This window comes from Panthera tigris, chromosome E3 (genome assembly GCF_018350195.1).
Source record: "Panthera tigris isolate Pti1 chromosome E3, P.tigris_Pti1_mat1.1, whole genome shotgun sequence".
Lineage (NCBI taxonomy): Eukaryota > Metazoa > Chordata > Mammalia > Carnivora > Felidae > Panthera > Panthera tigris.
In genome coordinates, this window is record NC_056675.1 from 9,959,430 (window position 1) to 9,974,698 (window position 15,269).

At 49.1% G+C, this 15,269-nt stretch overlaps 1 protein-coding gene across 2 annotated transcripts in view; it reads right to left on the reverse strand.

Moving 5' to 3' along the window:
- Positions 1–15,269, reverse strand: part of BAZ1B (bromodomain adjacent to zinc finger domain 1B) — a 74,079-nt gene that overhangs the window by 578 nt on the left and 58,232 nt on the right. The window contains exons 14-21 of one of the 2 annotated variants that reach the window (XR_006212267.1): positions 12,378–12,525; positions 11,176–11,323; positions 8,861–8,976; positions 6,454–6,599; positions 5,171–5,274; positions 4,475–4,843; positions 1,686–1,758; positions 266–407 (exon numbers count right to left, since the gene is read on the reverse strand). Coding sequence is in view for 1 of the 2 variants with exons in the window: in XM_042970897.1 (XP_042826831.1) it covers positions 4,486–4,843; positions 5,171–5,274; positions 6,454–6,599; positions 8,861–8,976; positions 11,176–11,323; positions 12,378–12,525 (1,020 nt within the window). In the remaining variant the exon portion in view is untranslated. Of the gene's footprint in view, positions 1–265; positions 408–1,685; positions 1,759–2,577; positions 3,966–4,474; positions 4,844–5,170; positions 5,275–6,453; positions 6,600–8,860; positions 8,977–11,175; positions 11,324–12,377; positions 12,526–15,269 lie in introns of those variants that run through there. The other variant, XM_042970897.1, reaches the window with a different exon arrangement.

Sequence of the window (15,269 nt, forward strand, 5' to 3'; positions counted from 1 at the left end):
AGGGGAGACGGTGGCTGTGTGGATTGGGCTTGCAGGCCAGGTCTGCAGGGAGTGGCCCCAGTTCACCCCTGTCCCTTGCCAGTCAGCGGCCCTGGGAGAGATGATGCTTGACTAAGTCCCACCCAGCGGAAAAAATTTGGGCTCCCAGGACAACTGGGAGGGAGGTGATGGAGGGTAAGGGGCTCTGCCAGCAGCCTCTCGGCACTTGGGGACACTGGAAGGTCCCAGACCCCGGGAGAGAAGGAAGGAATCGTTTATTAAAGACCTTTTACAGAAGTCCTCCATTAGATCTTTCTCTCCCCATTTTCCAGATGGGAAGCGTGGAGTGCTTGGCTGGCTCAAGGTCACACAGCCAGGTAGCGTGCAGCCTCCAGAGCCTTTGATTTCCACCGCGCCACGGATTCCACCTGGGTGGGCAAGGGATGGCGGGTGTTATAACCTAGGGTGGTTTTGTCCAGAGAAACACGCCCCCACCAGCCCCCAAAAGGAAATTCCAGAGCCCAAGGGAAGTGTCTCAGAAAGCAACACCTGCTGGCCAGTCACTGTGTGTCCCCGGCCCCTCCCTGCCGGCCTTGTGCGTGGGAGACCCAAGTTAAGGGAACTCCTTAGCCCTGACCTATTAGTTCCAAGGAAATGATTCAAAGTTCACAGGAATCGGTGGCAGTGATCTTGACCAAGGTCAGCCTGAGGAGAGGCCCCAGAGTGTCAGTGGCTGCTCACGGCCACACCCCGGAGGCAGAAACTCCAGGACTGCCCTGAGTGTGAAAAGGTCTGAAGGCTCCGGGCAGGGGCAGTGGTGGAAACTTCTCTTCCCACCCGGTTGGAGTTTCTCAATATCCTGCTAAGGAGGCCCTGGCTCCCGGCAATCCAGATACCACCTCACTGCCACACACCGCCCCCCCCCCCTTCCCCAGACACCGCAGCAAACCCCCCATCCCCTGGGGACACTGCCACCCCACACACACACCTGCAGCACCCTCCCCCATCCTCTGGGGATGGGGTCTGAGGAAAAAGCCCAGGCAGGACAGGGGAGAGGTCTCCGTTGATTCCCAGGAGCAATGCCTCAGACCCGGTCCTCAGGAGGAAAAGTTCTCTTGTCCCCTCTTGCAGTAGTCAACGGAAGTTAGGCGGCTCCCCGAGGTCGCGCCCACAGCAGGGAGGACGGGCTGATGGTTTAACAGGACCAGGGTGCTGACCTCAAGAAGACGTGGCCCCCGGAACACCATCCTAGGGGAGCCTGAGAAGCCCACTGAGGAGAAGACATCACAGAAGTGGCCGAGCCCCCGAGTCCTGCTGTGACTGTGTAGGAAATGCACAGAGGCCCACAGCTCCCTTCCCCAGAGTGTGAGCACTCGTCAGACCGGAGCTGACCTTGGAGCAAACTGCTCACTCAAGCCAGGGGCCCGGCTCGGAGCTCACACTCCCCGAGCGTGGACTCCACAGAGCAACCCAGGGTTTTGGTTTCTCCTTTTTCTGCCCATTTTACCCAACGCTGCCCCAGGTTCAGGTGGTCAGGAGTCGGCAGTGTCCCTTCTTGGTCAAGGGGCTCACAGAGTGTGCTCTGCAAAATCTTTGAATTCCAGAAGCAGATTGCCACCTAGCAGTGACCTACTGAACCAACCACTCTGACTTGATAAAAACGCCCAGCATAAAAAATAAATGGAGACATAAATAAAATTGCTTACGTGGTAGAACTGATGAAGCAGAGTACAAGGGAATTCATATTTTCACTCTTTTTGCGTTATGTTTGAAATTTTCCTGGAAAAGAAGTGTTTTAAAATGTCTGGGATGCCTGGGTGGCTCAGTTGGTTGAGCGTCCGACTTCGGCTAAGGTCATGATCTCACAGCTTGTGAGTTAGAGCCCCGTGTCGGGCTCTGTGCTGACAGCTTGGAGCCTGCTTTGGAGTCTGTGTCTCCCTCTCTCTCTGCCCCTCCCCCGCTCATGCTCGGTCTCTGTCAAAAATAAATAAACATTAAAAAAAAATTTTTTTAATGTCAGCAATTACCCCTAAATTAATTCTTCCAGCCCCATACAAATTCCCAGCTAAGCCTTTAGAAATATTTGTCCCTAATTACTAGAAAAATGTTTTTAAAGTTTGTTTTGAGAGAGAGAGAGAGAGAGAGAGAGAGAGAGCGAGCGCGCATGCTGGGGCAGGGGGGCAGGGATGAGGGCAGAGACAGGGAGAGAGGGAGAATCCCAAGCAGGCTCCACGCAGTCAGAACACAGAGCCAGATGCGGGGCTCGAACTCACAAAACCATGAGATCATGACCTGAGCCAAAATCAAGAGTCAGAAGCTTAACCAATTGAGCGACCCATGCGCCGCCCCCCGCCCCCCTGCCCGGAAATTTCCAATGACAATTTTGGGGGTTTCAAGAGACCAGGCCAGAAGCTTGAAAGTCACGCTCTGATTACTGGGCACCAGAAATCTCTCCAGGAAGCAAAGAAATGCAAATGGATGTGGCCTGTGGTTAAAAAGATGGTCAGAAGTCCTCTCAGCTCCGGGAAAGAGCCCTGGGGGCCAGGTGAGCCACTACCGCCCCCACAAACACAAAGAAAGATTCACCAGAACTGCTGCTTCTTTATAAACACAAGTACATAATGTTTATTTGAAATTCCAATTTATTACAAGTTTACCCTTGAACGGGGCCCTTCCTCCTTAAAGACAATTAAAAAAAAAAACAACAACAAACAATTCAGGTGTCACTGAAGTGGGAACACAGGATTCTCACTGTTAACAAGAACAGACTGGCTCTAGGGTAAGAGGCAGGGGGAGGTGTTGGTGGCTGGGATCACGGAACTGTAGCGTCAGTGCTAACTCCGAACCTGTGGGAGAAGGGACAGTAAACCTATCCAGCAGCCACTGGAGCAAATCCCACCCCGGTCTCTGGGCAGGGTAGGCGGGGCGAGACAGGGAACACACCTTGAAATTCAGTATTAAGAGGCTTTATTCTCAAGTTCTAGGAGCTGCAATCCCCTTGGTGGACATGTTTTCCCTTAACTTAAATAGTTACAGAAGAGCTGAGGTGCTCACATTTGCTAAATTCAAAGCTGGTAGAAAAGAAAATTAAACCCTGTTTTGCATTTTATCAAAATCTGCCATAAAAGGGAAAGAAGACTAGGAAGTCCTGCCCAACCAGAGCCACTAACGCCAGACTCCTTGCGGAAGGGCCGGCAGAGCTCCTCCACACCCCCCCACTCCCACCCCACACGCAGCTGGCGGACCGGCAAGATTCAGCTTCGTGGGGACACGGTGGGGGGAGGCGGGAGGTGGCGGCTGTAGATGGAGGCGGCAGAATGGGCGGTCGGGGCAGGCAGAGGGACAGCCCTTCCCCCCCAGGTCCCACCACCTGCCCTGATGACCCTCCAGCCCGGCTTCTCTGAAGGAGAGAGGATGGGCTGAGGGAGGAGACGGGGCAAAGTAAAGCGAACACGTTATCATATAAACTGTACTGTACATGTGCCAAAGCAAGATGACAGAAATATCTTACAAGATGTTCTTTATACAATATCACTGCTGAAACAAGCAACTTTTAATAACTAGAAAAGTCAATTAAAAAAAATTAAACATTTAAATTCTTCCTGCTTTTCTTCTCCCCTAAGAGCTTGTCTGGTACGTGGGTGGGCTGGGCTCCAACACCCGTCTGGCCAGACCCATCGAAGTAAAGGTTATACGCATGATTATAAGCAGGACTCCAGTCTCTAAGTGAAGTGCCTTAGGTTTTTTGTGGGGGTTTTTTTAGTTTTTTTTTTTAAGTGTTGTTTTTTTTTTTTTTTTTTCTGAGGGGGTGAGGTGGGGTGGGGTGGGAGCAGGGAGAGAGCGATCACAAAGAGGGGGAGGGGTTAGATTCAGGAATGGCTCCGGGACGTGTCCCTTTACTCTGCCAAGAGCAACTCAAAGGAGCACAAGTGTCTCATGATGCTGGTGAATACAGAACGTGGTGTGGCACTCACTGATAGCGTCACCTGAGGGAGGGGGAGCGAGACACAGAGGACGGGCTTGAAGAAACAAGACTGGGTGTAAATACAGATTAAAAAAAATCAACACCACCTCCCCAGTTGGCCTGATTACCCCCGATCCTTCTATGTAATGCAGTAACCCCTCCCCTAGAGACCAGAGGCTTGGCACTGTTGTGGTGGCCAAAGCGAGAGGGACCCCGGGAAAGAAGGTTAAAGGACGGGGGCTCACGACAAGGGCTGCACCCCCAGCCCCTCCCTGGACACTTTCAGGGCCAAGGCCCTCGTCTACCACCCGCCGTGTCTCTGGGCAGAGACCACCCAAGAGCAGGTTCTCCAAAGAGCTCTGCGTGCGGAGGGCCCTCTGGAGAGCTGGGAAGGGCGGCAGAAGCTCAGGATGACGGGCACTTCGGGACTCCCCGTGACTCCCTCCCTTCCACACTCCTGTCCGCCTTCCTCTCCCACCCCCTGCTCACCCTCCCCAGCTCTCTCCATTCCCCCCACCTCAGCTCCCTTACCAGGGCCCTGCCTATTTCTTCTGCCTTCGTCCCCTGGACTGTCCAATGGGCTCTGACTCACTGTCCCCTTCATCTTCAGCAAGCCGATCGGGAAACTTCTTGCGTTTCCTGCGGACATATGGGTGGCCAGGAAGGTGTTTATGCAACAGAGCCACCAGACACTGTTCTGTCTTCACCATACAGTTTAGCACATGGCTGCCCCGGCAGTTGTAGAGCTCAGCATTGGTAAACACTTGCTTCATGTCAGTAAGAAACTCCTGCACAGAGCGGTAGCTCCCACAGGAACATTTGTTCTGCATTGTCTGGAAGTCCATGGGGTGGGTGATGACATCATAGTAATCCTCGGCCTCGTCTCTGGTCACGGGCTCCCTGTGAAAGAGAACCAAACGGAGATGTGAACGTAGCCTCGAGAACAGACACAAACCTTGTTATCAAACCACCGCTCCCAGAACGCCCGCCCCTGCGGAGATCGGCCAGCTGGCAGGCAGAGAAGAGGTGCGTCCACCTTGTACAAAGTGCTCTCCCTTACCAGTTTGGGAAGCTAACTCCTCCACCACTCACACATGTCCTAAACGAAGGGATCGGGGTGGATCCCACGGCCTCCGCTCAGCACGCCCCGGGCCAGCTGCCTATCTGCACGCTCTGAGAACCCACAAGGTGGGTCCTGCTTCCCTGTGCTGGAGACACAAAGCCCACCTGAAAGGCCAGCTGAAGCGGTACTTCACAATCTTGTGGAGGATCTCTTCACACTTCTGCAACTCCAGGCTTTGCCTCCGGGAGCTCCGCTTGGTCTGGAGTACCTGGCACCAAAAAAGAGAGACATGTTATTACAGGTCCAAGAGAAGAGTGGACGGAACAGAAAATGTGTGTATCTGTTTTAAAAAAAAAAAAAAAAGAAAGAAAGAAAGAAAAAAAAAAAGGAGTTCAACCATTTTCTTGGAGCAGAGATAGTCAACATCATCCGACATTCAAAAGTCAGGGAGTGCGCTCAGCCAGGGGGCAGGCGTCTTCCCATCAGCCCACTTGCCTCCTCCCTGCAAAGGGAGCAGCAGAGGGCAGGCAGCAGTTGCCGTATTACAGCCGTCCTGCCGGAGGTCAGCTAGAGAGGCCACTGTCACCAGGACGGCGGCCTGAGAGCAGATGGACCTGGGATTATGTGCACACCATGGAGGGGTAAAAAACAGCAAGTGCGGAGAGCGGGACTGGTTACAGGGACCACTGGTGGCTAACTCTGGGGGGGTGGAGGGCCTGAGGGAAGAAAAGCGAGAGGCACGACTCCTTTCCTGGGCTCTCCTGCTGCAGGCATGTGGGAGCTAAGTGGCTGAGGAGGAAAGGGCGGGTGTCCCCTCCGGGGAGTTATCACTGCTGCGGCTCACAGTGGTCAGAGCCACGGGCTTGAAGAGTTAGTTAGAGTCGGGCCAGCAGAAGGATCTCGCGATGCCCCCGAGCTCCCTAGAGGCTCGCTTTATGCCCCCAACCCCAATTTGCTCTGTCAGAATAAGTTAATTTTCAAGAGCCTCTTTATTGTTCTTGGAAGCTCAAGTAAAATCTGAAGTAAAACCACTAAAATTACATTGGTTGGGGGAGCAGAGGGGAGGGTAACACCCCTCCACGACAACTGTCGGCAAAAGACTCAAGAGTGAGTGAGGCTCCAACATTGCTGACATTCCCACAATGGAGACCCAGCCCCTCTGAGCCACTGGAGACACATGGATACTATTTTAAAATCCCTAACAAGTCACAGGCTGCCTATTAACTAGGGGAGACGGTATCTGCAGGCTACAGCAGGGGAATGCCGGACATAGCTGCTCCCGGAGGGCCTGCTGCCTCCAGGCCCACCCATCTGCCACACGCAGCAGCCTGCAAAGTTGGGGAGGGGGGCGCCAGGGGGAGGCTTCCACCTGTTGCACACTGGCGGGGGGGGGGGGGGGGGGGGGGGGGGGGGAGGAGCGTTAGAGGGAAGGGGAGGAATCACTTACCAGCTCCTCCACCTCGGCGTCGTCCACAGGTGGTACCTTCGGCCGAGACTTCCTCGCAGGATGAGGCTTCTTGCCTGGCCGTCGTCCTGGCCTCGCCGCAGGAGGGATGACACCATGCTTGCCCCGGACAGTCTTTCGAGGTCTCACTGAAATAGAAAACATGGATTTGGAGTCGAACAGCTGAGGAAGAAGGGAACACATCTATGGAACGGGAAGAGCACCCAGTCGAGCAAAGCAACGGCTCCCCGTGGTTGTAAGGAGCTCTTACAGTTTCTCTCTTGCCTTACCTAACAGGACACTTTAAAGGTAGAGAAGGAGATGAACGGATAGCTTTCATCAACTGCCAAAGACCTGCTAAGAGTCTCTTCGGCAGGCTCTCTTCAGAACGGCTCTCTCTGCCCCACTGTTCACAGTCACTCCTGGGAACGAACGAGTCAGTGGTGAGCTGACTCACCCAGGAGGAGAGGCCGTCTGCTAACAGGTCTGCCCGGAATTCCCACAGCCCCAGCTCAGCCCGTCAACGTACGTCCTCACGTGGAGGGGGACTCTGAACGTAGAACACTTCCTAGTTCCCCAAGGAATCCTACATTCACCACAACCTTCTCAGAGAAAAGCAGATACCTATGCAAAGTCTCCCTCATCGAATCCAATTTCTGGCTTACCCTAGTCCAGCTTTCTCGCATTTCTGAAAACCACAGACAGTGGACCAGGCCACTTCCACACGAGCCCTTGCCCACAACCCCGAAAGGAACAATAAAGAATACAAAGACCCCCAAGATGACCTGTGTCTCAGGTTTACAACAGGTGGTCAATGTCAGACAAACCAACATTTCTCAATATGTCCTCCAGGAGCGATGCTCCATAAGGATTAGCTCAAAGCTTCTCCACTGAACACAGGGAGGTGACATGTGGACAGAGACGGGGGTATACACAGTCAGTGACACAAAGAATCAATAAACAGTGTTTTACATTCACTTCTGGACCCTGATAACCCTTCATAAGCTATTTTAAGGTCTCTAAGCTCAAGACCAGGCTTGAAAGAGAGAATAAAAAACTGACACCAAGGATGAAACTCAAAATGCTAGAGACAGCCACCAACCCGGGCCTCGAGCTGTACTAAGGAACACATCTTTGGTGGCCTAAAAGGTGCAGCAGACAAAGGGCTCAGAGGTATACTAATATTTCCTAGACCCTTTTGGCAGACAAGAACCTAGAAACCTGGAGAGAGAACAATTCCTTGGAAAGAGAAGATAACTCACAAGTGAAAGCATCCACTACTCCGAAAACAAACCAAATGAGTACACTGTTACATTCAGAATCTATTCCCAGACAACCGTGCATCTGAACTGCACTCTCTAGCCAGCAGATGAAGTCTCTTCCTGTAAGGGACTACGTGTCTCCTTACCCTGGATAACTGGAAAATTATGCCTGGGGAATAAATTAAAAAACAAAAACAACAACCCTATAGGAATGAGAGAAATTAATGGGTCTCAAATTAGAGCCCTGCAGGACTGGGAAGATGGGGGCAGGCGGGCACACCCAAACCTCTCAAGGTTTTAGAAGCACCACCGCCAGAAGACTGGTCACACCAAACACCTTCTCAGACTCTATACCAAGATGTGAATGTTCAGAGTGCTGTGATCTTGGGAACTGTATCATCTGTTCAAAAGCTCATCAAAATCTTGACTTGTGGTCTCTTTTCTACCAGCCTGCAAGGAAGGGTATATACTCTGCAAAGGAGAAGGCTGTTGAAAGTCTAGACTGCAGGACTTTAGGCTTAATCATGAAAAGGACTCATGAAAAATGACCATCACAGAAGTGACAGAGTCAACGAAGTAAAGTATAAATGAGGAGGCCTCCCCAACCCTGGCTCCTGCTGGCATCTAGTGAGAAACAGATCTGAACCTTCCAAACAACCACCCTAACCCATGAGAAAACAAGTCTTCTCTTTTTAAAACCAGCAAACCTATAGACCTGCATGCCACATAAATGAGAAAAATCACTGTAACCAGAAAAAAAATCACTTCTCTGACAGCAGCACTGCACCAGAGGCTAAAACAACCATTAAGAGATGACAATGGGCCTAGACCTTCCTTACCCATTGTCCCCACTGTCCCCATACACTGAGAGGTTTGAATCAGGAGACTCGTCATCAACACACTTGGGGGCTTGAATTCCACTCAATCTTGGACCAATTGGACCTACCATAGGCCTGATCCAACCTCCCACTAGGAAAGTGGTTAAATGGCATCTTGAAAGCCCATTTGAAACCATGGCAGTGGAGTCACCCACCCCACAGCCACAACATGTGAGAGCAATGCTGGGTGGGGGTCTGCTGCCAACGCAGTCTTCCTAAGGCAGCCTGGAAAACTGTGAGGTCAACTATGAAGGCAAACTGAATACTTACATCGCAAACCAGCCACCTCATAATCTTCTTCCTCCTCCTCCTCCTCCTCCTCTTCCTCCTCTTCATTGCTCTCATCATCTTCACTGTCCTCAGAGGCAGACTCTTCAGTGTAATTCCTGTGGGGAGGGAAAAGCACGTAGGGAAGGACCGTGGTTCTAGGCCTGAGCGCCCGAGGAAGGATGAATTCCCACACCCCTGTAGCTTTCTCCTCTTCACCAACTAGGCAGGTTTGATGACAAGGCCAGGACACGGGAAGCAGAACGAAAGCCTAAGCTTCAACAGCATCTCTCCCCAACCAGGCCATAAATGCTTTGGATGAGACACCAACAGCACCAGGAATCAAGCCCAAAATACAACCCCACCTCTCCTCACATAAAACAACACAAAACCTGTTTCTTTTGTCTCAACAGAATCAGCCAGGTAACATAACATTTCAGATATGAAAAGTTGCTCCCGACCTTGGGGCAGACTGAACGAACGAGCAGCCCGGACAGGTGTTACTCCACCTTGACGAACCCCTTCCAGGAGTGGGACAGCTTACAGATGACCACGACATCAAAGCAATGCTAATCCCGGCTCTGAACAGCTGGTCTAAAGCCCCGCCATTTCAGAGGAGTGTGCCTTACTCGGCTCTCAGTGTGGCTGGAGCGGAGTGAGAAATAACTGAGTAACGCTGTCACACGGGGTCGGGATCAAACAGCTCTGCCCTCTCGGAGACCAAGCCAGAGCACCCAGAAGCTGCCCTTTCACAACCTCCAATTGCAATGTGGGAAACGGGATTAACTTGGCCAGTATGAAGGCATCTCCTCTTTACAAGGCCCCAGTGTTCGGCCTTGTGGGGGTCAGGGTGGTGAACAAAGCACCACCTCCACTCTCAGGGCAACAGCAATCTCCTGGAAGACAGTCACTTGTAAGCCTAACCATGGAGGCACGATGCACCAAAGACCGCGAGACTGGATGCTCATTTGGAACACAGAGGAGGAACAACTAATTTTACGAATACAAAAACACTTCAAAAAAGTGAAATTTTAGGTAGGCCATAGGCAGTTCCCTCAGTACTGGGGAGAGGGAATATTCCCAGCTAGGAGGAACACACAGAGGCAAGGATACCCAATGAATAGTCTGTAACAAGCACACAAAATGGGAATAAGGGCTCATAAAAACAGACCGGGGAGGGGCCCCACGTCAGGCTCTCAGCTGTCAGCATGGAGCCTGGAGCCTGGAGCCTGGAGCCTGCTTTGGATTCTCTGCCTCCTTTTCCTCTCTCTGCCCCTCCCCTGGTCATGTTCTCTCTCTCGTTCTCAAAAATAAATAAATGTTAAAAAAAAATTTTTTTAACACAGACTGGGGGCACCTAGAGCTCAGTCAGTTAAGTGTCCAACTATTGGGTTCAGCTCAAGTCATGATCTCATGGTTTCATGAGTTTCAGCCCTGCATTGGGCTCTGTGCTGACAGTGTGGAGCCTGCTTGGGATTCCCTCTCCCTTTCTCTCTCTGCCCCTGCCCTACTTGTGCTGTCTCTGTCTCTCTCAAAATAAATAAACAACAACAACAACAACAACAACAACGACAAAGACCAGCATTCTGTAACAATCTCAAAAATTAGGCCCAGGAATTTGGACTGTATTTTCTAGAGGCAGTGGAAAAATTAAGGTTTTTAAACAGGAGAGTAACACGAACAGATAGATCTCTGCCTTATGTAAACTGTTCTGGTATCACCATAAAAGCTGGACGAATAAGAGGGGGAAAGATTGGAGGTAAGGAATTAAGAAGCCACTGGAGGAGCCCAGATGAGAGAGACAGGAGGGCCAAATGACAGCAGGGACCATGGAGAGTACACAGCAGATGACTGATTTTGTAAGACATCTGGACACACAGATAATGTCTGGCAAATGAGCATGGAAGTTGAGAGAGAGGACGACTTTCAAGTTGACAGCAAAGTTGTAATCGTGATCGGGCAGGAAAACAACAGGTATGCGTAAGGAAGGTCAGGAGTTTCGGGGTTTTTAGTGGTGGGTGGTTGCAGAAGTGATCGCAAATCAAGAAGTGGCCCAAGTGGAAGTAAAAGGCAAAAGGAGACATACTGCTAGGCAGGATCAAGAAGACACAGAACGTGTCTCACAATGAAGATGAGAAATGTCAACATTAAGCTAAAGTGAAATCACAGTCCTTTGAGCTCTTACTGTAATACCTTAAATGATCAGGCTCCATACGCAAAAGATGAACTTACAGCTCCTCAGAATAATTCAGTTTGAATAACTAAAGCTTAATTATAAACCAGCCATTTCATCTGTTTTTAAAAGAAGAAATTCTCACCTGCCACGGGAGTTGCGCCTGGCAGTAGCAGGCTGGCAAGCGGGGCACTGCCACTCACCATCTGGCACCTCATAGAGGGCTGGCCTCAGACAAAACAGGTGGAAGGCTTTGTTACATTCATCACACAAGATCAGTTTGTCATCCTCACCTGCAAGGAGATAAACTTGTAGAGCACTGTCGGGAGCACAGCAATGGTTGGCAAGCTTTAACAAAGAGCCACTCACCCTCCATTAACGCCATAGGGGAGCCAAGAGTCTAGCAAACTGTTATCCCTTTTTAGAAAAAATGCAGTCATTTCTGAGAAGAAATGAAGCATAACTACACTACTGGTAATTTAACACTCAGGTCTTCTGACTTCTATCCCCAAATCCAACTCCATCTAGGAGAGGACAGTTAAAACATTTACAAAGTGACAGCAAATACCAAGTCCTAGCAGGAAATGTCACTGCTCCTCTCCCACTAAGAAACAAATCCCCCATGAAGTATTAACATTTCCTATCCATCCTCTTCCTGGATACCCTCCCCCACTCTTCCCAACTCCTATCTGATATCGTTCTCTTAAATCACTCGATTTCAAAATATATGAAATCAACCTGACATGGTCATTTCCCTCTAGAACGTTTATTCTAAAACAATGTTGAGAGCAACTGATGGGTTTTACACAGGATCTTTTCATCCTTGGGAAGGGAATTAAATCCTAACCTAGTTCACAAAATAACTTCAGCCACTGAGAAGGCAATCACTTGAGGGCTATTAGTCATTAAGTTCCTTTTACACGGGCTCTGAAAGCTAAAAGCACGAAAGAGTCCCAAACGCCTTGCTCTGTAGGACTGTGACGGTTGGCCCAAACCTGAGTATTCTTCCCAATGCACAAATACTGCCCTCTGCTGGTAGAATATCTTACTTCATGGATGACTAAAAACTCAGATTTAAAATTGTAGGTTAATTTTGTTCCCTGTAGAAAATTTAAAGATTGGCAAGATAAACCGCTCTTATATTCAAAACTGAGGAACAAAGGGTTTGCTCTGATTTGCTGTCATGTTACTTCAAAGGGCAGCATTTTACAGATCTCTAGAAAAAGTCAAATTCTGTTCCATTACACTTGAAAGTTGTGCACAGAAATCTTCAGGGGGGGGAATATCTTTGGAATGGAAGCCCCAGTCCCTATTACACTCAGACACACAACACTGATTTAAATATACCTTTCTTTCGACAAACTTTGCATCTAGCATTTTCTGCTGACATATCCCACTTGATACAGGCATCAAGCATCCCAAGTAGAACATGCATTCTGGAAAAAGTCTGAGCTTCACGGATTGCTGTCTTCCATTTCTCCAGAGCAGACGCAACCTAAACAGAGACCACATCAGGTCAGCGCCGCCACAGCGACCTCAAGGACATGACATGCAGACTGTTGGCGAAATGCTGCCGGAGAGCATGAACTGACGGCATCAGGAACAGGTGGAGGGGTGAGAGAAGGCTGGATACATTTATCTCCTACCCAGGAGATAGGAGGCTTTTCCAGTCTCACCCGTTTAGTTTATAGAAGAAATCAAGGCTCTGAAGAGTGGAAAAAACTTACCAAAGGTTACATAAAGAATTAAGGCAGGGGATGGGGAGCGGGGGAGGGTGATCAGACACCTGTCTCTTCCAGTGAAATCCACTTAAAGATCGAGTGTCATTTAAAAGCACGAACACTTGTGTACACGCTAAGCGTGCAGTGACGTCATGGAGCTACCGCAACTCTGGTCAACAAGATGATCGGTTTCTGCGTTATGTGCCACAACCCCAGTTTACAGGGCCTGGAAATTATAGTAAATACTCTCCATGAAACATTCTACAACACTTAAAAAATATTTTAATTTTTTTTAAATGTTTATTCATTTTGGAGAGAGAGACAGTGTGAGCAGAGGAGGGACAGAGAGGGAGACACAGAATCCGAAGCAGACTTCAGGTTCTGAGCTGTCAGCACAGAGCCCGATGCAGACCCAAACCCACAAACTGAGATCATGACCTGAGCCGAAGTCAGCCACGTAACCGACTGAGCCACCCAAGCGCCCCAACACTTAAAAATATTATGCACTGATCTGAAGTATTCCTCTTGACTTTATCACCAACTTGTAAGTGAAAATTTCAGAGGCCCAGGGCTCAGACTCACTTCTTCCCGGGAGTTACTCTCAGCATAATAAGCACTGCCTCTTCCCATCTTCAGAAAATGCAAATTAATTCAGAATAAGCCAGGGAAAACAGTTAGGAAGGGGGAGGAGGGATTAAAACTCTCAACGACAGGGGCACCTGGGTGGCTCAGTCGGTTAAGTGTCCCAACTCTCGACTCGATTTCAGCTCAGGTCACGATCTAAGGTTCATGAGATTGGGCCTGCATTGGGCTCTGCGCTGACGGTGTGGAGCCTGCTTGGGATTCTTGCTCTCCCTCTCCTTCTGTCCCTCTCTCACTAGCACGCATGTGTGCCCTCTCTCAAAAGAAATAAACTTAAAAAAAAATTCAATGATAAACACAACCCTCTCTCCTATAAAATATACATTCTAAGGAAAACCAGAAATGCCATTTTTGGATAAGTCCTTTATTTGTATTACTGTTTCATTAATCAAAAGGTGTTTATATCTTCAAAACATTTCTTACCTCAATGATGAGGTAAGCATCTGCATGAACAAATGCCTCTAAAGGGATTATCATTCTCAGACAGTCAGAAAACACAGCAGCGATGGACGAGGGAAAGCTTGGGAGCTACACCGGAAGCTGAGAGATTAGGTCATCCTACTGTCATCCACCTTGTGGGGATCGTATTGCTTAACCAGGCCAACCTGGCCGTAACTGAACTCAAATTCAAGGAGCGATGCCTGCTGCTTTTACAACTTGGCTACCAGGCCTAGCTGACTAACAATACCACTGCTGCACATCTCTGCTCTACCCTAGGCAGAGGTCTATTTTAAGTAACATAGTCTTTATCTTATAGGAAAGGCTAGTTATCCTGGAAGCCCACAGGCTTTAAAATAGAGCTGCCAAGGGACACAGACCGTTGAGCTACTTCTGAAGCTGTGGTGTGAGGTTTGAGAGGGGAACAAAGGCTCCCCTTTCTCTTTCTTATGGAAACAGAGAACCACAGAGAGCCCTGTGTGTATCAATTCATGAATAACAAGAATACGTAATATAAATACAACAAAGAGTCTATTTAAGGGGCAGCTAAAATTCTAGTAGAATCTGGCTCATTCCTTACTCCAACCTCCACTGCAGATAATTTCAACATCTGCCTTCAAAATACAGTACAATTTCCTTCCTTCCCTCCTCAGAGCTCCTCAGTAAAATGTGAAGTCCACAATCGCAGCTTGCCTCGCTGGGCTGTTCCCATGATGCCAGGGAGAGCTGACCTATGGTACACAGATTCTTGTAGCATGGTAACAACCCACATGCCTTCAATGGAATACAAATTTAAGAATTTTAGGTTCAGGGGCACCTGGGTGGCCCAGTCGGTTAAGCATCTGACTTTGGCTCAGGTCATGATCGTGCAGTTCCTGAGTTTGAGCCCCGCGTCATACTCGGTGCTGACAGCTCAGAGCCTGAAGCCTGCTTCAGATTCTGTCTTCCTCGCTCTCTGCCCCTCCCCCGCTCATGTTCGGTCTCTCTCTCAAAAATAAGTAAACATTAAAAAAAAAAAAAAAAAAAAAAAGATTCAGTCCTTAAAAAGAGTGCCCTAACAGACAGAAATGGCTCAAATGGGCTTTGCTGTCCTCTAGTGGACAGACGCACGAGAGCATTCAAGAGTCCTATTAGCATATAGTACCCTCTTTTTTTTTTTTTTTTTTTTTTTTTTTTTTACTATTTCGTATGAATTACAAGATTTGAGTACTCAATAGCACATCTGGCCTCATTAAAATAAAAAAAATTTTTTGGAAGATCCTGGAAATAGGCTTACTTAACCTCATTTTAATACAGACTTGAGACATAATTTATGTTAACAAGTTCACCTGTAAAGAAAACAATGGTTTTTCATGTATTTGCAGAGCTGTACAACTAGCGACATAATCTTAATTCTAGAACATTTGCAGCACCCCCGAAAGAACCCCTGCACCCACTA